General features: G+C 44.1%; 1 protein-coding gene across 5 annotated transcripts in view; it reads right to left on the reverse strand.

Moving 5' to 3' along the window:
- Positions 1-26818, reverse strand: part of CFAP54 (cilia and flagella associated protein 54) — a 2603731-nt gene that overhangs the window by 1823477 nt on the left and 753436 nt on the right. For all 5 annotated transcript variants that reach the window (XR_013608312.1, XR_013608313.1, XM_078677994.1 and 2 more), the window contains exon 24: positions 7734-7876. Coding sequence is in view for 3 of the 5 variants with exons in the window: in XM_078677994.1 (XP_078534120.1) it covers positions 7734-7876 (143 nt within the window). In the remaining 2 variants the exon portion in view is untranslated. The remainder of the gene's footprint in view (positions 1-7733; positions 7877-26818) is intronic.

Consider the following 26818-nt stretch of genomic DNA (forward strand, 5'->3'; position numbering starts at 1 on the left):
CAAGAATCTGGGATGGTCGCAGAAGACGTGGAGGCATTTAAAATGAGTGTGAGTATGGCACCGATAAGTTGCAATCCTATGGAGAAGGTATTGTGGGGCCACGGGTCCTATGGCGCCCCTGAGTATATGAATTTCATGGTAGCGTTAGTTTCTTCTGGGGTAATGATGGCCAATGTTGTTAGCATTGGTTCTTTGGATAACATCTGTTTGCGTTTAGCCAGGTCCGTCTGGTTTGATTTGATGAGGTCTGGTGGGTCCTGTTGTGGCTTGAAGTTGCTGTAAATGACAGTGATTTTGTTGCTGAAGTATTGGGAGAGATTGTTGAGGAGTTCTGTCAAGTTGTAGGTGGCTGAAGGTGAGGTGAAATTCATCACAAACAAATACTCATCCATCAGCAAGATAGCAAAGTTGTGGCTCAAATCCACCAAGGTTGTTTAAAGTTCCTTTAACAATTAATCTCTAGAAGGTATTTTTTTAGCCATTTGTCCAGATGAAGGAAAATGGAATCTGCCAAACCAGTCATGACTGCAATTCTTTTCATGATGACTTTTGAAGCTTCATTTACCAAGATGCAGAACCCATAAATAGCAAGCTGCTCTTCCTAACCATGAGGCAGAGCTGATAATCAAATGATCTGCTTTCACCCTTTAGGACTAACTCTACTACACCTGGAAGTAGTGTGGCCAGTGTTGCTTGCAAACATGAGAAGCTTCCTTTTCGACAGCAAACAATACTAGGTTTAACAGTACACAGCACTTCTGCTGCAAAAATCCCTTTCAAACACAGGGGACATTGAGAAAACGTGCTCCTTAATGGAAAGTTGAAGCTGTGTTTCCTCTACACAAATTGTGGCAGCTTTTATAGGTTAAAAAGTCATGGGCTGGTGACAGGGACCTTTGGCTAGCCTCCTATTTTATGTAGTTCTTGGCTTTTGGGGAGATCAGGACTTTCTAGGGAAGGATTTTATTAAATGGCTTCACATCAGAGGACGCAAACATACTTGTAAGATTTCCCAGCTGAAGAAATCTATAGTTTGAGCAGAGTTAAGGCAAAGTTTTATAAATTTCAAGAAACCAAAAGTTTAGTTTGTTAAAAATCCGATAATTCATGGTAAATTCCAAAGTAGAGACTTGCCATTTAATCCCCAGGGAGAGCTCCAGAAAACAGGTAGGAAAATAATGTGTAAAGCAAAGGATTCACCTCTGATGACAGGGTATATTCATTTGTTCCAGGGTTGACATTATCCAGATAACAGACTGGCGTTGGAAGGTACAAAAGAGAATGCATCAACAACTTTAATTCTCTCAACATTAGTAATAGCCACACAGGCAAATACTTTAAGGGGTTAGTTCTTTCGAGAGCATATAATAATGATTTGAAAATAATCAATGTAAAATGCAAGTGATAAGAAACATTTATTCCAGTTCCTTTTAACAAACCTTAATGAGACATATTATCAGAAACAAAAGTGCTTGTTACAGCATACTGCTTATACTTTGTAGCTCTGTAAGTAACAGGTGACACTATTAGCCAACTTAAAGGTGCATAGTTTCTTATCCTCAAAGAAAAAAGGTGGAATCAGTGCTGCTAGGATCTAAAATGTTAACCTATGATCTACATACATATCATAGTATAAAACACTTCAATTTCGCTTATTTAGATAGCTTATTGTCAATATTATCCTGGCTTACATGAAGGCTTGGTGCAAGGTATTTTGCCCATGTATGACTAGAGAAGCAGACATCAGTCTTCCAGCGACCTATGGATGCATCATTCAATCCTGTGGGGAAGTTACCATAAAACCTGGGGGCGCTAGGTGGCGCTGGAGCGTAATGGCCGCTCTGGTGTAGAGCTCCCGCCCGACCGGGGACAACATTCAACATAACCCCCATCCTGGTTACATAAATCGGCTCAAAATACCCCCGCTCCCTTCCGGGAGTCCGGCTCCACACTCGGTGAGAATCCCGGAGCTGTACTGCCTACGGTGAGCCGGTAATGCGGGATTGAAGCTGTGGAGCGGACTGCATTGCTCGTCGGCTGCTGAAAGCTACTGGAGGCCGGTGCTGCGGGGCCTGGCGGGCCGCTCCTGGTGACGGGCCCTACTCCCTCGCACAACGCCTTGATCTGATCGGGGCGGCCCACCGCTGTGTCTGCTATCTCTTCCCTGGGGCTCTAGTGACCACTGGCCGCTGGCGCGGGGCTATCAGGGGCCCCCTACCCCCCCTCCTGCCGCCATTGGCTTCAACGACTCGAGCTGGGGAAGTTTGACGACCTGAGAGGCCCCCCCACCTTTCTGCTGGCACCGCATTAACAACTCCTGAGTAAGTCAAGAGGGGAGGAGGTGACAGGGTGCAGATAGGCGTCCTCAACGCTAGGAGTGCGCGCGCTACGAGATTGGGACCCTCGTCCACCATTTTGGCAAACTCTGTTGGTCTGGGCCTTGGGGCTCCTGGGGACCTGGTCGGAGGCTGCGTGATCCTTGTGCCTGCTGTGCCGTGCTTCGCCGCACCTACGACGCTGCACACTTGAACTGACCTGATTACACTGCGCTGGTGGGAAGCGGCTTGCTGGTCCCTTCTCCTCCTCCGTCTCCCGCATATCGGCCGCCATTTTGGCGCAACTAGCGACCACTGCACTGGGAGCAGCTTCTCAGTGGATGGTTTATGGGGGGGGGATGGTTTCTTCCTGCTGAGTTGGGGCAGCCAGTGTGGGAGAGGGTGGAGGGGGGCGCGGGGGCACATTTGTCCTAAGTCCGGCGTACCACTGTTCCATCTACTGCACATGCTAAATATTGCTAATATCGCAGTTGTTCCTCTTGTATACACTTACCCACTACCTGCGCCGCCGATTCGTACTATACCCTTTCCCTTTTCCCGGCCACCATGACCCGCACTGACCAAACACAGGGTATTAGGTTGGTATCCTGGAACATAAGAGGCCTGAACGACCCCAGAAAGCGCAGACAGATACTGGGATACCTTGACAGACAGGGCGTTAATGTTGCCCTTTTACAGGAAACACACCTCTCCCCCGGCCAAGCCCCTACCTTCGCAACTAGGTGGGCCTCCAGCCGCACCTTCTCACGGTATTCCAATTACGCTAGGGGGGTCACGATCCTGGTTAAAAAGGGGGTGGCCTTTTTACCTGCAGGATGTGACACTGACAACGAGGGCAGGTTCTGTCTAGTATGGGGACGCCTATGCTTGCATGACGTATTGTTAGCTAACTTCTATGGCCCCAACGTAGACCAACCATCCACCCTGATGGCGTTATGGAGTAAGATACACACATTAGGCATCACACACGTTATTCTGGGCGGGGATTTCAACACTGCTATGCAGCCCTCTGCCGATCGGTCCCGCCCGCTTCCCTCACACTACACTAACATGCAGCGCGCTCTATGTGAGGTCGCAGCGGATAACAACCTAATAGACGCGTGGCGACATCTTCACCGGACATTATGAGAAGGCACACATTACTCTTCCCTACACTCTACTTGGGCAAGGCTCGACTATGTGTTTGTCTCTGCTGGTTTAGCTCCCTGGCTGACCAGAGCGTTACATCTTGCTCGCACCTTCTCGGACCACTCTCCGGTCCTTGTAGAGCTCCTAATACCTCTGAATGTTTCCCCCTACCTGTCGTGGCGTCTCAATCCTGCTCACCTTCGGGATGCGGCCTTCAAGGCCGAACTCAAACAAGATATTCGCGACTTTTTCGATCGCAACATCTCCTCTGTAGACAGCGTGACCACTGTCTGGGAAGCCGTCAAGGTTACCGTCAGGGGATGGTGCATCGCGAAGGGAGGCGGAGTATTATGATCTCTGCGCACTGAATTGCATAAACTGGAAACCGAGCTTAAGGAGCTAGAAAGGTCCAGCGCTCGCAACCCTGATGACCCTGACACTCTCCTACGTTTGCGTAGTAAAATTTCTGAATACGCACAGTTGGCTGATAAGGAGGGAAAGTTTTTGGGGCGCCCACACATGGCTCGTATATACAGAGAAGGAGATAGACCTGGGAGGGCTTTGGCGAATGCTGTCAAACCCCCAGATTTACGAATTATGTCACAGAAATACAGGATGAGAGTGGAGATATACATAGGAACCTCCCTGATATTATCCGCATTTTCCGAGACCACTACCATACACTGTACACATCACACAGGGGGGAACCTATTGACCTCCCCGCATATTTTGAAGATGTCGCACTGGCATGGCTAGGAGAGGGACAACAGAAGTTCTTACATGCTCCATTAGACCTTGAGGAGATAACGGACGCCATTATGAGTATGCGTTCTGGCAAAGCCCCGGGTTCCGATGGCCTTCCCATCGATTGTTTAAACTCTATGCCCCCATATTGGCCCCCATCCTAAAACAGGTATACTACGCCGCCCTGGAGGAGGGCAGCCTGCCCCGCACCATGAGGGAGGCGCTTATTACTTCTTTACTTAAACCTGGTAAGTCCCCTTCACTTTGCGACTCTTATCGACCACTTTCCCTCATAAACAACAATACTAAAATACTAGCCAAGGTATTAGCCACGAGACTCAATCTCCTCATGGAACGCCTAGTCCTTCCTGACCAAGCTGGGTTTGTGCCCAATCGGGCTACTTCCCACAATCTCCGCACACTTCACGCTGTGATCCAGGATCTCAACCCCAAATGTGATGCCGTGGAGGTCTTTCTTGATGCCACCAAGGCATTTGTTTCCCTAGAATGGGACTACTTGCTAGGCACACTACAATATATGGGGCTACCTTTTAGCTTCCTGGACTGGGTGAAACTACGATATCATCAGCCCACAGCTACTGTACTCCTCAATGGGTCCAGGTTCGCTCCGTTTCTTGCCCAACGAGGGACTCGACAAGGCTGCCCACTCTCCCCATCCTCTTTGCCTTGGCAATTGAGCCCTTGGCTGCAATGCTTAGGCAAAAACACAACCACCGCTCCCTCATTTAGAGCTCACGGCCTCTTCTGGTGTCGCTCTATCCTGACGACATCACGTTGTACATTGAAAAACCCTGCGAGAATCTGAACCCGGTACTTCGCGAAATTACGAAATTTGGAGGTGTTACTGGAATCCAGATTAATTGGGCCAAGTCTGCGATCTTCCCTCTCACAGACAATACGCAACTTTTCCAGCTCGACTACCCATTGATGTGGGAGCAGGAGGAGGTGAAATATCTAGGGGTTCATATACACAGGGACAAGGAAACAATGATGCGTGGTCATTGAAAAGATTACAGATAACATCTCGAAATGGCTGCATCTTCCTCTATCCATGGCGGGCCGCATTGCGCTAATTAAAATGAACATACTACCCAAGCTGCTATACCTATTTGTAAACATCCCGTACAACCCTGGCGCCTTTTTTTTCCGCACCCTCAAATCCCAGATTTCGCGTCTTATTTGGGGAGGGAAACAAGCCAGACTCAGCCTCAATACTCTTATGCTTCCCTTCCACCTGGGTGGTTTTGAAGTACCCAACTTCGAAAGGTATTACGACTGCGCGCAAGCTCACTTTGCAGGTTATTGGTATCACCCTCCACCATATATGGCTCACCTGGCCGTAGAGGAGGGCTATATGAGCCCTGTTGTCCCCACCGGCTATATCCACACCCATGTCAGTCAGAGGAGTCGGGACCCCTCCACTGTGGACTGCACTGTACAGGCCTGGAACCGTCTTCTCAATGTACTCGATAACCCACTTGCCTACTCGCCCAACCTTACCTAGCTTAATGACCCAAGCCTACAAGTCACATGTGAAGTAATCTGTCATGTAATTCTCCGTAAATTTAAAATAAGCTGCTGGGGAGACCTTTATGTACAGGGCACATTCCGCACGGCGGAACAGTTTTTCGGGGAGGTGCCCCCCTCCGCTATGGATACCTTCCTATTTACCAGACTAAGGCAAAATGTACGAGCTTTAATTCCCTCTTTCCCCGCTGAACCTGATACGCTCGCTCCACTTCACGCTCTAGTACAACCTGAAGCCCCTCGGCACGTCATATCCATGCTTTACAAATACGCGCTGAATGCGCCCAGTGTTGCCCCTGCTAGAGCTAGATTGGAATGGGATGGAGACCTAGGCTCACCTCTCACGGACGAACAATGGGAGACCAGCTGCACTCAAACACAGGCGATTACCAGCAACAACAGACTTCGGCTACTTCATTATACATTTCTTCACAGGCTCTATCACACACCTGCCAAATTGCACAAGTTTCACTTAAGAGACACTGATTGCTGTCTTCGATGCGGCGCCGCTGGAGCCGATTTCATGCATTTAGCGTGGTTTTGCCCCCAGATTGCTAGGTACTGGGATCAGGTCTTTGCGGGACTCACAAACATGCTCGGTGTGACAATCACCCCCTGCCCACTCAGGGCACTGTTGGGACTGACGCAATCTGTAGTCACCGTACACAAAAAATTTCTAGCCATGGGCCTGTTACTTGCTAAGCGCTTAATAGCGTGCCTCTGGGGCAGAGGCCGTGCCCCCAAGTTTAAATGTTGGATTCACTCCCTGTCCACATGGCAAGAGAGATTACATGACTATGCTGAGCTTCTACCTCCCACCTTACAGCCGAAAAACATATGGACACCACTCACTGAATATCTTCTCAGGTTGAGTGCAGAGGAGGAGGAAATTCAGGCTGGGGAGGCTCTACCGGTTGCAACACTACACACTATAACATCTGAGTGAATCCTCATCCATATACACTCTCCTGCCACTCACCTGCTATTAGTGTTGTATCTGTATTTGTTGTTTGCTCTGTCTGCATACAGAACCAGGCCTACTTAGGATTTTTGAGTCGGGCCGTGGCCTGACTGTTATGTCTCCTTACTAGCAATTGGGATGGCTGTTTACAGAAGATGGACGATACCCTTACACCGACCTTTGTACATTTGCTATGCATATAGACTACTTCCGGACTACTATGGACATTTGCTTCCTACGATATAATCCATGTTATGTAGAGGGGGGGAGGGAGGGGTTAGGGTAACTGCTGATTATCTCTCCAATCTTAGTTTAATGCCTAATACACCACAGCATGAGATGTTTTGACTTTGCTTTCTAATGCTCAATGTCATTATTCGAATTTCTTGCATTGATGTACCATGCTTTATGAATCAATAAAGGTTTATGAAACTTTAAAACCTGTTATCTTCTGGACCCCAGGTAATCTATTCTAGGACTTCTTTTGAGGATCAATAGTTATCAGGTGTATTATACAGTTAAGAAGAACCAGAACTACACATACAAAAATGAATTGCCTTCTTAAAAAGAGGTCCAAGACTGGAAACAAAGTGCCCTTGTCACTTGGACACATTTATATACCTGATGCCTCTTGGAAGAATAATGATGGTGTTCTGACTGCCCGGGGTCCAGAGGCAGCATGTATGCCAGGGGCAAACGGCTTCTGGTGAGTTCAGGATCAAGTGAAAGGTTACATTCCCATACACCCAATCATAGGCAAAGAATCATAAAGCCATGACCCGCAAAATGAATATTTATGAAACAGCTACTTGAAATCCCTTCACCTCAGCCATTCACCCATTTATTTGCTGTTACTTTTCACACTCCATAGACTGTAAACTGGTGTTATAATTCAATAACACGAGAGAAGAAAACTTGTGAAGGAAGATCAACAGACTTTGCACATGCTTTACCTTTTGAAGAGTAATACCAAAAACTCAACAAATGGGTTTTGTTAAAATATGTTTCCAAAGTACCTCTGATTAGAGAAACTGAATATGTTGTTTGCATTGTCAACTGCATCTTCAGGGGATGATTTTATGGAGGTTGAGACAAAATAATCCCACAACACTGAGAATGCTTTCTTTACAACTTTATAGTTACCCTTTTGATAGGCCATCTACAAAAAAACAGAAATGAGCAATTCAAATAAATGTAAAGAACACATTAACAGATTCCCTTACATTCAATGACCCTTACAATCTTTTAGAGATTCGCAAATTAATATGCTGCAAGTAAATTGATTGACTACTGTTAAATGCATTCACTCAGTATGTTTCTGCTAAATCTATACAAGCACTTTCTTTTTTAAGGAAATTGTTAAAAAGAAACTAGGACTGTGTAGGTGGATTTATAGCTTAATGCTCATATAGAGAATACAAAGTTACATATATTGAGTATCATTAGTTCTGATGGGCACTTCCTTGCTATTTACATTTGAAGCATGTTTGCATGCTTTCTAAACACTAAGGCGAGGCAGTTAGATGACAGGATATTGTGCAAGTGATGTGATGCACCAACACACTATGGTAGAAATGTTAGTCCAATCCCAACCGCTTCTACATAATTCCAACCACATAGTTATACAGAATATCCAATAAACTATTATAGGAAGGGTGTAGGAGGGGTACAGAGTATACCTCAGAAACAATAATACTTAAAGTATGTAACCTTTCATTTTGAGTCTCTTTGTACATTATCTGTGTGTGAAATATTTCCTAGTTATTCTATACATTGTAGGTGGCGTGACCTAGAATACTACAAAGAAACACACTGTATTGAATCACAAATCTTCCTAAGGAAACCCATAAAGTAATATCTAAATCTAGGAGGTATGGTTTCACAAAATAATGCAGAACAGGCTAAGTGATCCTCTTACCCAATTTTTGTTTTGGTAACACAACCCTTCCAAAATGTTATTTTAGTTATGTTTCCTCTCGTAGAATGTGTAATGATAGTTTATGGAAGTTTTTAGAACCGGGCTGATGCAAACACTGATTTGGTTAAAACTACTCACAAACTCATGTACACATAATGGCAAATCAGCTAACAATGATTGAATCAACCCACCATAATTGTTGTAGAAAATGATACCAGAAGAACACATCTTAAGAGTTAAATAATTCATGTCACGGTCATCACATCAATGAAGCTAAAACCAGTTAAAATCCTACTGCACAGTTTTTTAAGGAACTCGTGAATATTAATTCACCAGGTTCTTTAAACACTCAGAAACAGCTGAAATCTCCCCCAAAAATGTTTCTTCTATTTTCTCATATAAATCAGACAATCACATGAAGTAACTGTTCACAATGGATATTTGCAGACCACCTTTAGCCTTATTTATTACTCCCAACAAAATACCAGAAAGACAGTCCAAATGATCCTGATCCCACTACTGTTGATATATAAATTCTTCGTACCAAACTAGCTGGTATCAACCAAAACATACATTACCACATTGAAGAAAGCATAACCCGGAAATATCACTCTGTCAGAAGTCTTGTTTGTTGCTAGAGGCCGTTCCAATATGAATGGTCTCCTTAGTGTGACTAAATAGAGGGAAGTACAAGTAACCTTCATAGATATGCACAGTGGAGGGGAAGGACATCTAAATATCATCCTCTCAATAGGCAGCATGGGGATTCCAGAATCATTGCTGCCTGAAATGTTTTCAAATCTTTTCTGAACTAGCTGCTTTATCGGTAAATGGGCAAAGCATGTGCACATTGAAATGACTGTGAAAGCCATATATACATCAACCAATGGTCACTACTTTGGAAATTCTCTGGTATGGAATATGGGTCACTTCTTTTTCTTGTAAGAATGTTATATACCATTACATTGGTGTACTGCATCCTCAAGCAGGCTTCACTTGTGCATTTATGTTTGTAATCTGCTGGGAGCCGTTTTTGTATAATGCTCTCCAATGTAAACGAGCTCTTACAGACTTGTGTTTACTGTAGCTGTCTTTGAAAAGATTTATGTAAATGTAAATCCAGTATTTGTAAAGCGCACATCTACCCGGAGGCATCCCGGCGCTGGGGGCCATCGGGAAGTTTAAGCGAGCTATTGCCCAGAGTCACATGGTGCTGGGCAGACCTGCCGCCGGTGCCGTGGATCAAACGGTGAGCCCCAGCAGCCGGTGTCAGTCGCCCTGGCCGCAGCGCCACACCTCTTCCCTTATCACACCCATATCTCTACCTCTGCTGAGGACTAGTAGGCAATGTTCAGCATGCAGCACAATAATAAGCATCTTTGGGCATCTGTCTTGACTCTCAGTTTATATAAGGTATTGTCTACTTTATCTCCAAACAATTTCAACGATCAGAAGGCAGGTATAGTAACTTAGCCAGTATGTCTGGAGGAAAGTCTGAAAGGCATAAGAATGCATATCTCCTCATAGCTGTGAGGCTGCTATAGACGTTGCTTCAGAAGAAAAAGTTACATACCAACATTTGAATCTATTATAAATTCACATTCCCATCATTATTTAGAAGTCCTCTATAGTAATATTAAATATTAGTGACATTTAACAATTATTTAGCAAATGCACGCAATAGAGTTCTGCGTCCACCTCTTTAGCTGTTCCGCAAAAACCAGGTGGTAGGTTGAAAAGGCTCTTATAGAGGCTTCAAGATTTGAAAACACAGTGACAGGAGTAAATAATACAGTAGAACCTTGTAAAATGGGAGAGGAAGAAGGGTTGTATGTAAATGTATGAAATATATAACTGTTGGAGACCTGTATTTATAGAGAACTATTTCTTTACCACCGGTTCTTCCATAGATTTACAAGGTAGAATTATGACTGGACAGTACCAACAATAATAAAAGCAGATATTGGAATGGGGGCGCCTTATAGGAAAGGGTTCAGCAGCACTTCCTGTGTACTTTAAACTTCACTCTAGCCTTGCTATCCTGGCAACAGTGCTTGGCAGGTGTGAGTTGTTACCCACATGCCTACTTTATGGCTGTCTATAAGAGGAACACCAGCAAAAAACACCAGAGTTGCAGTCATTCCTCTCATAAACAGCACACTGACTGTACTACTTAGTGGTCTGCAGGCCTTTTTACTTAAGACAAAGTGTAATGAAAACTGCAAGTCAGCATGCCATTTCTTAGTTTGATAAAGTATGTCAATTAGAGCACTGTACATACAAAGTGAGCAAGTGATAAAACTTTCAGAAGCAGGCCAAGAGTGAATGAAGGGAAGCACTGAGCGCAAGTTATTGGGGAGAAGATACAGAGGTGGGAAGGAAGTGACAGGGCGAGGATTAGGCAATGCACAGCCCAGTAGAGGGTGGCGAGGGGGAGATCACAGAAAAGTAGATAAGTAGCCAGAATCTAGAGTAATAACTGAACAATTTAAAAACACCCAGTCATATTTTCTTATTTTTACCCAGGGAGATAAAAATAGCTTACCTGATTGTAAAAGGCCTTAATGGTTGCCCAAAAAAGGCCAAATAAAAGTAAAGATTATGTTCCTTGAGCCAAACATTGCCTGTCCTCAAGAGATCAGACTGTTACATACAAGAGTCTTGCTTTGTGCAGATGACATACTGCGGTTGGGGTGAAAGTCTCTTCGCAGATTGAAATTTATTTTCAACAACTATGAAAACATACCACACTTTGAATTAACTTGAAATAATCTCTACTGTTTCCGTTAGGTTGCTGGAAGCTTGATAAATTCCTCCCTATGTCCCTTAGGCTAGAGGGTAAGTACTTTAACTATTTGAAATATAGGTGCTTGTTAACCCACAATTTCATTGATAACTTTGACTCTTTCATGGAGAAGAAGTGATACCTTGCACTAGAAAATGCTTCCTTGATCTCTACTGGGCCTGTTGTTCTCCCCTTTTTACACAGACTGTGTCTTCAGTCACACTGCCAATAAGGGCATGTATATCACACTGATGCGAGATGGTATTTGCAGTTTGAAGGTAACAATCCTTCCAATCATTCTAGATCCGTAAAGCGGATTTGCAATGTTGTCTGATTTTGAGGGACTTTTATTGAAATGCTATTCCTGACTACCTTTATTACTTTATGTGTAAGATTGCTACCAAACCTGTCCTGATGAAGACCCTGTGGAAACACTTTTAATGGGTTGAAATGTAAACATCCTCACCTGTTGACTGACATACATTGTAGTGTTTACAAACTGTATTATAAGTTTGCGTCCTTTTTAAAAAAATATATAGAATTACTACCTAGTCAACAGTGTTGTTTCTTGCTTCTGTAAATCGCACTAGAGCACTATTGTTCATCTCTGTCACTATTCACTATCACTGCGCTGTTTTTGGAGCACCTAACAAATGATTTTTTTAATAAGTGACAAAATATTATATAGCAAATACAACAATTGCTTTGTTGCATGTGTATGTAGGTACATTTGTTAGGCCAAAGAAGCATAGGCTTTAAAGCTTCCTCCAAGGGAACCATTTGTGTCTAGGCAAACTATCTACAGTCATATAAGCTGCCCCTTTTGCTAAAGCAGCTGGTACAGGCACTCTGCCTAGTGAATTCTATGTCACCTCTAAAAACAGAACAGCCTTCTCCTTTTGACATTTCAAGTGGTTTAAGATCTCATGCTGGGCACCCACATTCACCCTTATTGGCAATTACCTCGAATCATGATCTTTTTGAATTAGGGTAAGCTCAAGCTAGCAGAAGTTGCCTACTAGCCAATATCACGATGCAATAAGGATAGTGTAATATATGCCAGACTAGCAGCTAACCAGTTGCATATATTAATGGAAGCCCTGGTCACACCTGGATTTATTTTGGGTGGAGACGCAACATGCCACACTAACCTTGTAACCACTCTAATATCTGGGCCCAAACAATCCAACTCCCACTGACTCTGATCACCACAGATGCAGTTAAGGCCTCCTATTGAGTTGAGTGCATATTTCTGTGGGACACAATTCAGCGGATTGGTTTCCTGGCTCAGTTTATCAAATAGATCCAAGCCCTGTATAGTTCCCTTTGGGCAATACTCACCAAAAGTGGCCAATCCTCAGTTACTTTTGCTCTCAGAAGCCGTTCTTCCCCTTGTATCCTTTTCTTCATTTCCTTTACACAAAGTCTTTCCTACTAGCCTTACAAAAAGCCACCAATACTACATCAATAATACTATATAATGGTACCTCTAAAGTTTTGCCTTATGCTGATGATGTCTTAATTATCATCATTAACTTTTTACTAATCCTCAAAAACAGCAGGCTCTTGGCTTTCCATCTCTGTCATGATCTAAGCTTAACAAAAAAAAGATTCCGATCCTTCCCTCTGACCAGGGTAATATCTCCGAAACTTTCCCTGTACTTCGACTTACATATTTATGAAATTTGAATCATCAAGCTAGTGTAAGCTCAGAACCCTAAACTATGAACCCATAATTGAGGATTTCACCTGTCTTTTTTTTAAAGTGAAAGGTAATGATGATTGGTTGTATAAGCCTTATAAAAATGGTATTCCTCCCATAACTTCACTACCTTTTTCAAGCTCTGCTCATATAGATCTGTCATTTTTAAGATTTGCCTATACAGCGCTTGCTCCGTGCTTGGGAAATGTGTTGTAATAAAAATATATATATATATGTGTGTATGTATATTTGAATATACATACATACATACATATATATATATATATATATATATATATATATATATATATATATATATATATACGGTTGCCAGTAGGTAGTTATAGTTAGGACCTATTTTCCATAGGAAATCCACAACATTCTATTTAGAATAACTTTGCCGCCGGTTGACGAATCTTCACGAAATTTTCAAAACTAAAGGCCAGCTCCGGTCCGCTCTTATCCTGAAAGTTTTAGGGTAATTCGTGAAGCGGTGGCCAAGAAAAAAGGAGGTCCCAAAACGTGTTTTGCCCAAACAATTTTCCATAGGAACCATTCATCGAGGCTACAGCCCGAACTGCTGAACGGAATTACACCAAATTTGGCAAAGAGGTAGTCCTTAGTTCAGACTCATGCCTTTTGCTTAAATGGTGTAAATCCATTCAGTAGTTCCTGAGAAAATCACAATTAAAAGTAGATATATATCTATGGCCGCGGTGGATCCGCGCACCTTAAGCGCACCCTGCCGTGGCTGTCAGCACTCCAAATCAGGATGTGTTTGCAGCCATCTTGCGCCGAGGCACAAGAAACCTAATTAAAAAAAGGCGCAAAACACAAAAAGAGGGCAGGGTAGAAACACCCTGACCCCCCCAAGTCCCCCAAAAAATATATATATATTTTTTAATTCTGCAAAACCCGCACTGGGTGAGCGGATCCTGCCAATCCCCCCCCCCCCCAAAAAAAAACAAAGCGCGGGCTCCCGGGGGCCAAATGTGGGGGGCATGGTAAAAATGAAGTGTGGGGGGCCCCAACCCCCCCCCCCCCCACTCTGCCCTTCGGAACGCCACCTCCGGGGTAAAGTATGAATAATTGCGGGGGGCGCATGGCCCCCCGGCAGCCCCGGGGGGCCTTAATACTTTAATGTTGGAAGGCCTCTAAGGCCCCCCCGAGCCCTGCCACCCCGGGGCTTGACTTAAGTTTTCATTGCGGGGGCACAATGCCCCCCTGCAGCCCCGGGAACCACCATTCCCCGGGGCTTAATTCTGTAATGTTGGGGGGGACTCTAAGGCCCCTCTGAGCCCTGGGGACCACCATTGCCCGGGGCTCGACTTAAATTTTGATTGTGGGGGGGCACACTGCCCCCGTGCAGCCCCGTGGACCCCCACCCCAGGTCTTTATTTTTTTAATACACGTACCCTGTGTTGAGGGGGCTAAACCCTCCCCACACAGCCGGGAACCGCCACCTCCCCGGGACACTAAATATTTAAATTGGGGGGTCTGTGATGGACCCCCCAGCCCCGGGGACCACCACCCCAGGGGCTTTGCAGATGGTGAGAGGGGGCCACGGGGCCCCCTGATGGAGCCTTGTGATGGCCTGGGGACCGCCACCCCCCAGGGCTGGCTCCTGTAGTGTCCCGGGGTGCCCACCCCCGGGACACTGTAGTTTGCTATGGCATGGCGGGAGCCTCGCGGCTCCCACCCTGCCATACAAACTGCTTTGCTATTTGGAAGAGAGAGCAGGAAACCTGCTCTCTCTTCCAAATAGCAAAGTAGTTTGCTTTTCCACAGGGGTTGTAGAAAATCAATGCCGGCTCCCGCGGGAGGTGGGGAGCCGGCGGGACCGTGGGGGGATTGGGAACCCCCACGGTCCCCAACGGAGAGGGCCAGCCGCGGGGGATGGAGTCTCCGGGGCTATTAGTTGCCCGGGAGGGGGGGCCACATGGCCCCCCTCCTCAAATATGAAACTTTTTTTAAAATAAATTTAAAAAAGGCTGGCCCCGGGGGATGGGGTACCCGAGTCCATAAATGGCCTAAGTAGGGGGGCAAGGCAGCCTCCCTCCAAAAAAGAAAATAAAGTAAAAGAAGTGGCCATGCGCCGGGGGGAAGGGGTCCCCCTGGCAGATTATGGCCAAGGGAGGAGGGCCACGCGGGCCCTTCCCAATTTTTGTTTAAAAAAAAAATGGGGGGCATGGGGTCCCCAGAGCGAAGATTATTAGGAAAAGAAGGGGGGCCACACAGCCCCCCTTCTTGAAACAAAAAAATGCATTGCGCCGGAGGCCACGCACCCTTCTTGTAGCACTCTGCAAACGTTCCAGGGGGAACGAATTCCCCCTGAATACTGGGGGTTCCTTGGGGCCTACTAGCCCACCAGAAACCTCCAGTATGAGCCACAGGGTTGCGTTGCAGAGAGGTGTTCAGAGGCCATGCCTCTTTTTACACCTCTCTGCAATGCAGCTCTGTGGCGCTTACTGGAGGTAGGTGGTGGGCTAGTTGCACTCCCAACTTAAAACCGCTATGGGGCCCCCAGGAATCCACAGGATTGAGGAGGAATTAATTCTCTAACTTAAAACGCACCACAGGGTGTGTTTGCAGACATGCCACCTCAGGCCACGCCCCCTTCCTTTACCACTGTGCAAACGCGCCCCGTGGCGCGTTTTAAGTAGGGGAATTAATTCTCTTTCAATACTGAGGGACCCTGAGGGCCAAATAGCTCAACAAGTATCTCCAGTATGCGCCAGGGAGCTGAGTTGCAGACAGGTGTTCAGAAGCCACGCCCCTTTTTACACCTCCATACAACGCAGCTCTGTGGCACTTATTAGAGGTACCTAGTGGGCTAGTTTAACCTCGGGGACCCTTAGGATTGAAGGGGACTTAATCTCTCAACTTAGAACGGCCACAGGGCGCGTTTACACAGTGGTGAAGGGAGGGGATGGGGCCTGAGGTGATGTGTGCATGACGCGTTTTAAGTTGGGAAAAAAATTCCTCTTCAATCCTGAGGGACCATGGTGGCCAAGTAGCCCACCAGGTACTTCCAGGAAGCGCCACTCGCTGCGTTGCAGAGTGGTGCTGCAGGTTGTGCCGCTTTTTACATCTCTCTGCTACGCAGCTCTGTGGCGCTTACTGGATGTACCTAGTGGGCTAGTTGGACTCTAGGGACCCTCAGGATTGAAGGGAAATTATTCCCCAACTTAAAACGTGCTAGAATGCGTGTTTGCACAGTTGTGAAGGGAGGGGATGGTGTAGGAAAGTGGCTCTATATATACTGGACTGAAGTGAAATCAGCCGAACTACGAATTCCAATTTACTCAACTGTTATCACGATAGACCTCAGTGCTGCATCTTTGAGCCCAGTTGTGATCCTGAAAAGTAATTCTAACCGTACTTACCAGTAACTTGAATTTTTTTCCATAGGCTAACATTGACTGGTTTCACTTGGAAATTCTTCTAAGTGTGGAATTTTGGAACTTTAAAATATTCACCTAAAATCATCCGAACGAATTCCGATTTACCCCCAGTGCTGATCTTTTAGCCCAGCACTGACCCTGAAAAGTAATTCTAACCGTACTTACCAATAACTTGAATTTCCTTCCATAGGAATCAGTTGTCTGGTTTTCACCAGAACAATTTCTAAGTGTCTATTTTCACAAACTACAAATATTCCTTAAAAATCGCCTGTATGACTTAAACGCATTCTTTCAACTGTTTACAGGAGATGCACCAGAGCTGGATCCAGGACCCACCACTGAGTAAGAAAAAGTAACGATAACACTACTTACCTGCTAAGTGAATTTCCTCCCATAGGATAACATTGGTGATTTTATGTGAAAAAATGTCTGTCAACTTTTAAAATACAATAATATTCCTTAAAAATCACAACTGTAACCAAATTGCTTTTACTCAACTGTTTACAGAAGATGTCCCAGGACTGAGTCTAGGATACAGTCCTATGGTTAGAAAAGTAATCCATATAGTAATTAATTGCATTTAACTAGAAATTCACATTGAGCTCAATGTTGCACTGTGTTTGAAATTGTGTTGCCCATTGCAACAACTGTAACTATTGTACTTAAAAGTCTATTGCCTATTTGCAAAGTATTTAAACTAAAGTTATTCATTCTGATAAAGTATATTTTGTAATGTATAATGTAATTATAATGTAATTTAAAAAATAAAATATCTAAAAATAAATAGTTTTAAAAAATGTAGTAAATAAGTATAAACAAATAAATATAACAATTAATACATTTAAAAATTGTTATTTGAAAAACCTTTGAAATTCACTGAAAAAACCATAGGTATCAGACATGTTATAGTTAGGAAATAGCATTTAAAAAACCTTAGAAATTCACTGAAAAACCCATAAGTTTCAGGGGTGTTTTAGTTAGCTGGACATTTCACTCATACATCATTGAAATTCCTCTGTTATAGTTAGTTCTATTAACTATAACTCGCGTGCCCACAATCCACTGCTGATGATGTCACATATTACAACATTCATGACATGGTCAGTGACATCACTGATGACATCACTGATGACATCATCCACGTGACAATCTGATACACCTCATCATACACTAGTGTAACCTTTCAACACTCATTATAAAATATCAAAGTACCATATTTGAAACCATTGACACACCAATACAAGTTTCTAAAAATCCTCTCAGTGATTCCTACATCTACACACACATCTAAACACTTACCTATAGATTCACTCATACATGCTAACAAAGATCAATAGAAGATTAGTTAATATACTATACACCTACATCGACATTACACACCAGCACACATCCTATTCACTTATGCAGTCATCCTACTCACTTATGCAAACAATTGATCATACTTACATTTAGTAAGCTACACACTTATACAAACACCACTTTATTTATTCATATAGATAGTAACTCATACTAAGGGGCCCATTAGGATGTCGGGCGGATTGCCCACGCCAGGTTGGCGGTAGCCACCGCCAGCCTGGCGGGGGAAATTCGCCCGACATCCTTCCCTGAATTCCCCCCTGCCATATTACAATGGAGGAGGGACCGCAGCGGAGTAAAACACCGGCCGCCACTTTTCCGCCCCGGTCGCCTTGCGGCCGGGGCGGAAAAGAAATAATATGGTGGCGGTGTCTATCAGACACCGCCAGCCATATTATGAAGTGCTTTAGGCAATGCCTTTCAGTGGTGACAATGAGGCCACGGAAAAGCAGGTGAACTTCCCTCTGGGGGCCCCGTGCGGGCCCCCAGAGTGAAGGAGTGTAGGGGGGTGCACACGGGGGTACCTGTGGTACCCCCCTGCGTTTGCATAATCAAAGCGGCAGGCACCGCGCGGTGCCTGCCGCTTTGATCATTCAAATGTAAAAGTGTTTTTGGGCATTGTGGCGGGCGGTGCAGAGAGCACCGCCCGCCACAATGCTTTACATGCAGGATGTGCCCGCCACATCCTAATACTACCCCCTTATGGCGGTCGGTCCCGCATACCGGCAGGATGGCGGGCGGAAAAAGTCCGCCCGTCATCCTAATGACCCCCTTAGTGTGTTATAAAATCACTATTACAAGTATACAGTTTTCGATATACTCACTCATACAATCACTGAGTCTTAAGTATAATTATTTATAAACAACTGTCACATACACTGCCTTTTATATTTCTACTTTGTTGGACATGTATCATTGAGAAATATATTTACTCATCACCACACCCATAAAGAGATTCACTCGCCCAAACAAGTGTTTCCACGTGCAGTCTTAACCTCATATACTTACTATAGCAACTATTTACACATATTTGGACAGTCACACACCTCCCACCCAACCACACACACATTCACTAGCCCATACAAATACTCACTCAACTAATTAATACTAATATAGACTTTCACATAACTAGTAACCAACTTATGTAGTAGTTTACACAAGAGATACAGTGAAACAGATATTCACACAGTTTAATCACTATCCCATATATTTAGTGAGACACTTTAAATTAGTCACTTAGACAGTCAGTCACAGTGCAACTAAATCCTCCATCCAGACACTTATACATCCACTCATTCTTCAATGCAGATTGCTATATATATAATACATATTTAAATATCGCACCAAACCACATTCACTGGATGATGTAATCAGTGTTGTCATCAGTGATGTCACTGACCATGTCATGAATGATGTAATATGTGACATCATCAGCAGTGGATTGCGGGCGCGTGAGTTATAGTTAGTAGAACAAATTATAATGGAGGAATGTCAATGGTTTTGTACGAGTGAAATGTCCAGCTAACTATAAAACCCCCGAAACCTGGTTTTTTTCAGTGAATTTCTAAGGTTTTTTAAATGCTAATTCCTAACTATAACATGTCTGAAACCTATAGTTTTTTCAATGAATATATATATATATATTACCAGTTGTAGGAACGTTTATTTACACCCCTTGTTTACATTGCGTATTTTGCACATTTTTGCATTACATGCTTTTTCTATACAATAGCTGCTATATATTCGGATGTTTTTAAAGTAAAGTGAAAAACCCAGTAATAGAGTTTTTTATGCAATGACTTTTTAACATTTGAATGTAATTTATAAATAATGACTTTGTTAATATTTATTTACTTATTTATTTATTGACTGTCAATGTTTATTGGCGGCTAAATGTGGGGTAGATAACAATGTCTTTAAGGTTAATTTAACATTGAGACAAATAACGTTCCCAATAGTGTGTTTTCCATTTCCATGCTAATGAGATGAAACACTGCTGCTTTAAAGGGATGGCACTCCTCATGCGCTTCATGTGAGCAAGGGCACTGAGTTGCCCGAAACGCGTCATGGCGGTGGTGCAGAGCGAAATGAAATAAAATAGACATATATCTGCACCTGAATCTGGGTCTGCGTCCGTCTTTTGTGCATCGGATACTGCAAGCGGAATATCAATCAATAAATATATATACTGAAAAAACCATAGGTTTTAGGGGTGTTGTAGTTAGCTAGACATTTCACTCGTATAAAACCATTGAAATTCCTTTATAGTTAGTTGTACTAACTATAACTTGCGCACCCGCAATCCACTGCTGATGATGTCACATAATACATCATTCATGACATCTGCTGATTTTATAGGAATTTTATAAAGTTCAAAAACTCCACACTTAGAAGAATTTCCAAGTGAAACGAGTCAATGTAAGCCTATGGAAGAAAATTCAAGTTACTGGTCAGTGCTAGGCGTTCTGAAGAGAAAGCAAAACAACCGCTCTAGCCCTTACGGCACATCCTCTCCCCTCGAGATCAGGAGATTTCCTTTGGAATGCACAATTAAAATGCATTCCCATTATGTATTCTAAAGCAGCTCCCGCCATCCCGTTTTTGTATGACGCTTGTTTGTGTTCCTGCTCATCACGGTGTTATGAATGCTGCCGCGGTTCTGTGATGTATTGTATAGTAGCAGGCGATCTCTCATTGGCTAAAATGCCTACTTTCCCATTTCTATTGCGGCAACAGATGCCTCAAGCGCGTTGCATGCAGTGATAACTATAATTAGGCACATGTGCTTTGTTTTTGCTTCCCATCTAGGTCCAAACCTGGGAGAAGATGAAGGTATGCTCTTGAATATACCCAGGGCACAGTGTTCAGATAACAGACATTTAACAGCAGGAAGTGTTGTTCTGGTTTTGAGAGAGTTCTTCTGCCATATGTCGTTTCCTATCTTTTGTGACATACCAGTTTGTATTGTAGTTCCTATTATCCCAATAGGCTCTGCGCATTGGAATAATATCTTCAATAGTATAGACGTAGGACAGAGGTTAACTAGGTCTTCTATTGTCGATATTAGACTTAAAGTTTAATGTTTGCCAGCTAGCTCAGAGTTCACTAGAAACTTTCTCGAATAGACAAGGAGGAGTTTAACCTCCCTGGATAGACAAGAAGGGATTTAGTTTCTGACAACCATAGAACATGACAACTTTGCTCTCCCCTAATCAAGAGTGTATCTCTAGAGTCGTGTGAAAACAAAAGACAACTTATTTTACTCAGTCAGTTCAGTGCATTCTTAGTTTCACCAGATTGTAGAGAAAAGGAAGAGACGGGCGTGTTCAATAAAAAGATGTTATTTATTGATCAGTCTCTTTTCTCATACAAGAGAAATTAATCGCTATTATTGCAATACTTATAGTTAAGTAAAGTGCATACAGTAATAACAGAATTATAAAATAATACTGTAAAAGCATTGATATGGTTTCTTAGCCATATGATACTTAAAATGGATAAAATAGATACATACATATATACATTGACTAATCGTACTCAACTGGTGCTTCTAACTACGCCTACCCCAATGTACGTACCTGACCTAAGCCTAATACGTGGACGGGAGTAGATAAGTAGCAGTTTAAGTTAAGTTTGTTTTGCCAAGGGTCTGCTTCAAGAATTCTCTACAAAGGGTTATTCAGTTCAGTACCTGGGATTTAGAAGGCTGGAGGGTTGGTATCTCTATCTCAGGTCTTGATATTCCAGCTGCCTGCGAGGGCGGCTTAGAAGCGCCGGAGCTGGATTTCTGAGGAAGGTGACCAATGATTCTCTGGCACCTTTAACCTCTACCCTTCTAACTTTAAGAGATGAGGACATTGATTCCGCGGTGCAGAGGTTCGAAGATGTTACCTCCGCAGCGCTGGATGTGCTTGCACCTCTCTCTTTGCGCTACAATGCTAGAAAAAGGCCTTCGGCCCCTTGGTATGTTGAATCCCTAAGGCTTTTGAGACAAGCCTGTAGAAGGCGGGAACGGTGTTGGAGATCTAGTGGGAGCATGCAGGATAGAGAATCTCATAAAAATCTTTTGAGGGAATACAGGACAGAGCTCATTAGAGTCAAACAAGAATACTTTTCAAATCTTACTGGGGCTCTTACTTCATCAAAAGAGCTCTTCAACATCGTCGACTCTTTAATTAGCCTGAAGACTCCTGATCCTGTTACTAACTCACAGCAGCTGTGTGATAACATAGCTGAATTCTTTCAGGATAAAATCGACGATATTGTCGCGACTCTTGAGCTCCAAAGGATCTCTGTATCTCCACCTGTCTTTCTTGTTCCCCAGACCTCCCTCGATACTGAACCAGTCGGACATGCAAGTTCGAGCTCGCTGTCTACTTTTCCTTCACTTTCTTTACAGGAACTGGAAGTCCTGTTGAGTAAGACTAAATCTGGCTCGCCCCTCGATCCCTGTCCTCTCCATATTTGTAACCAATGCAAGGAGACCCTCTTGCCCCCGCTACTTCAAATAATGAACAAGGCCTTAAGCGAAGGTACTTTCCCTTCCCAATGGAAGAAAGCGGTTGTGAAGCCGCTCTTGAAGAAGCCGTCATTGGACCCAGAAGTGCTGAAAAACTTCCGCCCCATTTCGCTGCTCCCAGCCCCCGCTAAGATGCTGGAAATCCACCTACACCAGCACCTTTCTTCCTTTCTGGAGACCGCCGGTCTCTTGGATCACTCGCAGCATGGCTTCCGGAGGGGTCATAGCACGGAATCCGCCCTTACCGTGGTGCTTGATAACATCCGCACCACGGTTGATAGGGGCGGAAGTACGTTGCTGATCCTTCTGGATCTCACAGCTGCTTTTGATACCCTGTCTCCCCTCGTCTTAACATCTCGTCTAAGGGAGATAGGGGTGGAGGGGCAGGCGTTAAGCTTGTTAGCCTCCTTCCTGGACCGGAGGGAACAGAGAGTGAAGCTGGGAGAGTTCCTATCTCCATCCCTGCCGCTGAATTGGGGGGACCCACAGGGGTCGGCGTTAAGCCCGACCCTGTTTAACATCTATGTGACCCCCCCTGGCCAGGCTTATTAGATCTTTTGGGATGGAGGTAGTATCCTACGCCGATGATACGCAGATCCTACTGTCTCTCGCCGAGTCTGTCAGCTCCTCTGCCTCCAAGTTTAGACTCTGCATGGAGGCAGTCGCCCTCTGGATGATTAACAATTCACTGCGGCTAAATGGCGAAAAGACAGAGATCCTCGTATTCGGCGAGAAGGATGACATCTGGTCGGCGGAATGGTGGCCGGAATCTCTGGGGACCTGCCCGGCTCCAACGCGGGCAGCACGAACTCTGGGGGTCATGATTGATCCCTCCCTTGACATGGCTCTTCAAGTAAGGCGGACCATATCTACCTGCTGGGGCATCATTGCAATCTTGCGCAAAATCAAATACTATCTATCTGTGCAAGCTCGAAAACAGACGGTCGTGGCCTTGATAACATCTAGGCTCGACTATTGCAATGCCTTGTATGCCGGGGCCAATAAAGGTCTGCTGCGAGGTCTCCAATCGGTGCAAAACGCTGCGGCGAAGTTTGTCCTGGATCTCCCAAAAAGGTCGTCTGCGCCCGCTGCCAGGAAATCCCTACACTGGCTCCCAATTGAGGCTAGGATCTCATTTAAAGTGCTATGCCTGGCATACGGTGCGTTAAACAAGAAGGAGACCGGAGACATAAAAAACCTCCTCTCCTTGTACTCACCTGAAAGGAACCTCCGCTCCTCGTCGAAACTGCTCCTCACTGTACCTCGGGTGCGCAGAGCCAAATGGGGAGGCAGAGCTTTTTCTAACCTGGCCCCAAGATGGTGGAATATGGTTCCCCTGGAGATCAGGAGCCTACCTTCAATGCCTTCTTTCAGAAGGGCTTTAAAAACTTGGCTCTTTGGCAGAGCATATCCTTAGCCTTGGGTTTTAGCCTTTGTCTCTTTTCTGATTTTCTTTGTAGGCGCCTTGATGCCTTTGGGCAAAGTTGCGCGTTTATACATTTATTTTCAATTCAATTCAATTCATTTCTCGGCAGGAGAAAAGGCAGCGTCTCTCTCTCAGCGCGTCAGAAAGGAGGGGCAGCGTCTGTGGGCTTCGCTGTCAGCTGGGCTCCTCGGCAAGTCTCGCTGCTCCAATCTTGTCACCACCTCGTGTGTTTGCTTAAGGCAATGTCGGTATTATTTATACCTGAAAGGTGCCGAGATTGACGTAAGGATGGACATAAATACGTCAATAAGGATGTCATACGAACTGGTCGTTCGCACATTCTTTACTGAAGTTCTCGGTTAAATCAAAACAATGGCTGTGGGGATTTCCCAGGTCGTGGTAGGTTTGATTTGTTTTGAGAACACCGTATGCCTATTAGGGGGCTGGAGGAATAGTGCTTGCCTAATGAGATGGCATGCGCTATGACCTAATCAGATAACGGGCTTCTGTGCCGTTGTTTGGCTAATCAGATAACGTGTTTCTGTGCAGTTGAATGGCTGCTAGTTAATTATTAACCAGACAAGGGTCAGAAATAGGGGGATCGATAGTAAATACATCACACCCACTCCACGTAATCTATGTCCATATTTACAAATCTAGGCATAGTAAACAAAACTAGTAGTGTATGTGTATACCGAACCACCCCAAAATGCAATCAAATGCATTTTGAAAATTGGAAATGCGAAATACACGAAAAGATGAGTATAGTTACTATATGCACTTCAAGCAGTATAATAATGCTAAATCTAAACGCATATTTTGAAATCAGTATGAACGAAATGCGGAAATTACACATGAAATGGCTCTTAATACAGAAGAAAAAATTCGAGACCATCTCATCACAAAATCATAAATACTTGTGAACATGCTAGAGGGTAGCTAATGTCTCTAGAGTAGTTAAATTTAGAAATTTTGTTCTCTAAGAATAGTTTTACTTTAAGCAGAAGATAAGTGTCCCAAAAAATCGTAAATATTGTTGGAAATGGAAGGGGAAAAAAAATTGTCTCGCTCTCCGTAAAAACTGGTGAGAAAATTTCTTATTGATATGATATGATATGATATGATAAAAATTTATAATGCGCATAAACAATAACCCGCAGGTATCAAGGCGCCTAACAATACAATCAAATTGAAACAGACGTCCTTACATATAGGCTTCTCGAAAGAAGTGAGTTTTTAAAGTGAGTTTTTAATGTTTTAAGTTTTTGCTTTATTTTCAAAGTTGAAGGCCAAATTCAGGGTGTATGGAACGCCGTGTGCTAGTTTGTTCAAAGTCATTCTTTCTGCTCTGGTGAAAACATCATATTGTTGAGACTTTCGAAAAAACTGTCAACTGCTTCTTGCGAAAGTTCCACTAACTCGGAAAAATTTTGTAACATGCATTCATGAGCATGATTGCCTTCATAGATGTTTCGATCAGCATAGCTGACAGAAGGTCGTACCTGATCGATGCTGCTTTCATCTTGTACTTCACAACTCTTCAATCGTAGTGGTGAAGTCTCCACGAATGCCGTCATCAGGATTGGTAGCCGCTGGGGACAGCACAATGCATGAGCCGTTACCGGACCCAACAAAGTCTCTGCGTCCATTGGCACATCCGATTGTAGTGTCAGACAGGTGTCCAACACGCATTCTTCGCCGCATAGCAAGCACCTTAATACAGGCATAACACAACTTTGCCACATCGATCTAAATGAAAGAAACCAAGTCATGTTTAAATCTCGTAGCCGTGCTAGTCCAAGGACTTTAGTTATGTGGTCCCGGTAGCCAATAGCTCGGATTGTTTCTTCCATTATCGCTGGTGTCTTGTCTGTGACGTGGTTTGCCATAGCGAAGTAACAGGATCAAAAATAGGATGCCTGCCACTAGTCCCAAAAGGAGAGGAAGTCCGCCAAGGATGGAATGGACAAAATCAGGAAAAATACCCAGGATGGCTTTGAATGGGGTTAAAGCTCCCGAAAACACTGTCTTAAATACACTCGCGATTCCACTTGTATCAGAAATATTTAAGATTTCGCTCAGTATTTCTGCGAAATGTATGGGGGAATTGGTTGATAACAGTGAATGAATCTCAGCAGTTGTCCTTGCAACTTGGAGATCATACGTTTCTTTTGATGACGTTAACATGGTTGGCGTCTGTAGGAGCACTGTCTTCATTCTGCTTAAAGTATCAATTCGAATAGAAGAAATTTTCAAACTGGGCCATAACCTTGCCTCCCTGTCTCGGGCATCGTTTGGGAACAATACTCGTTCACAGCACATGACCTTCGTAGTCACGGTTATGAGATAAGGTTTTCCGGGCAGCAGACTGCAACATCTGCGATCTACAATTAGAATGTAACTCCCGTTCGAGAGTCTCCTAAAGAATGGTTCTATTTGTGTTGCAGGTGTGCCTAGCTGGTGACATGAAAGGTTATTTGAAGTCCCTTCACATGCTCCTTGCAAACTAATACCCTGACACAGAAGTGTACCGCTTAGTGACCTTTCACAATTATTGCCACTAAGGAACACACTTTGTCCTTTATTACTAACACATGAGTGTGTATAGGGCAAGTTCCATGTTGACTTAATGTATCCTTTACCCAACCTTTCATACCGGCCTGCCTGTGTATATATTTTTGGCAGTATTGAAACTGGAAAGTTGTTATCGGAATATTTATTATCCCATGTATTATCCATTCAATGACAGGTCGTTCTGACATTGTCAATGGTAATCTCTCAAGTTTTTCAATGCTCAGAATTGTATAGTCAGCACCCTTCTGTGCCAAACTGATCTGTTTATCAGTAAGGTTAAAGATATTAAATAGTGACGTTGTGTTGATTAAACGCCAAGGCACATAGCCTGAACGCAGATTTTGTAACGTCCAGCCAAGTTGTACAATAGAGCGCAATTGGGACTGACCGTGTTGTAACATCAGTAAGTCTTGCGAT

Source organism: Lissotriton helveticus, chromosome 1_1 (assembly GCF_964261635.1).
Source record: "Lissotriton helveticus chromosome 1_1, aLisHel1.1, whole genome shotgun sequence".
NCBI classification, from domain to species: Eukaryota; Metazoa; Chordata; class Amphibia; order Caudata; family Salamandridae; genus Lissotriton; species Lissotriton helveticus.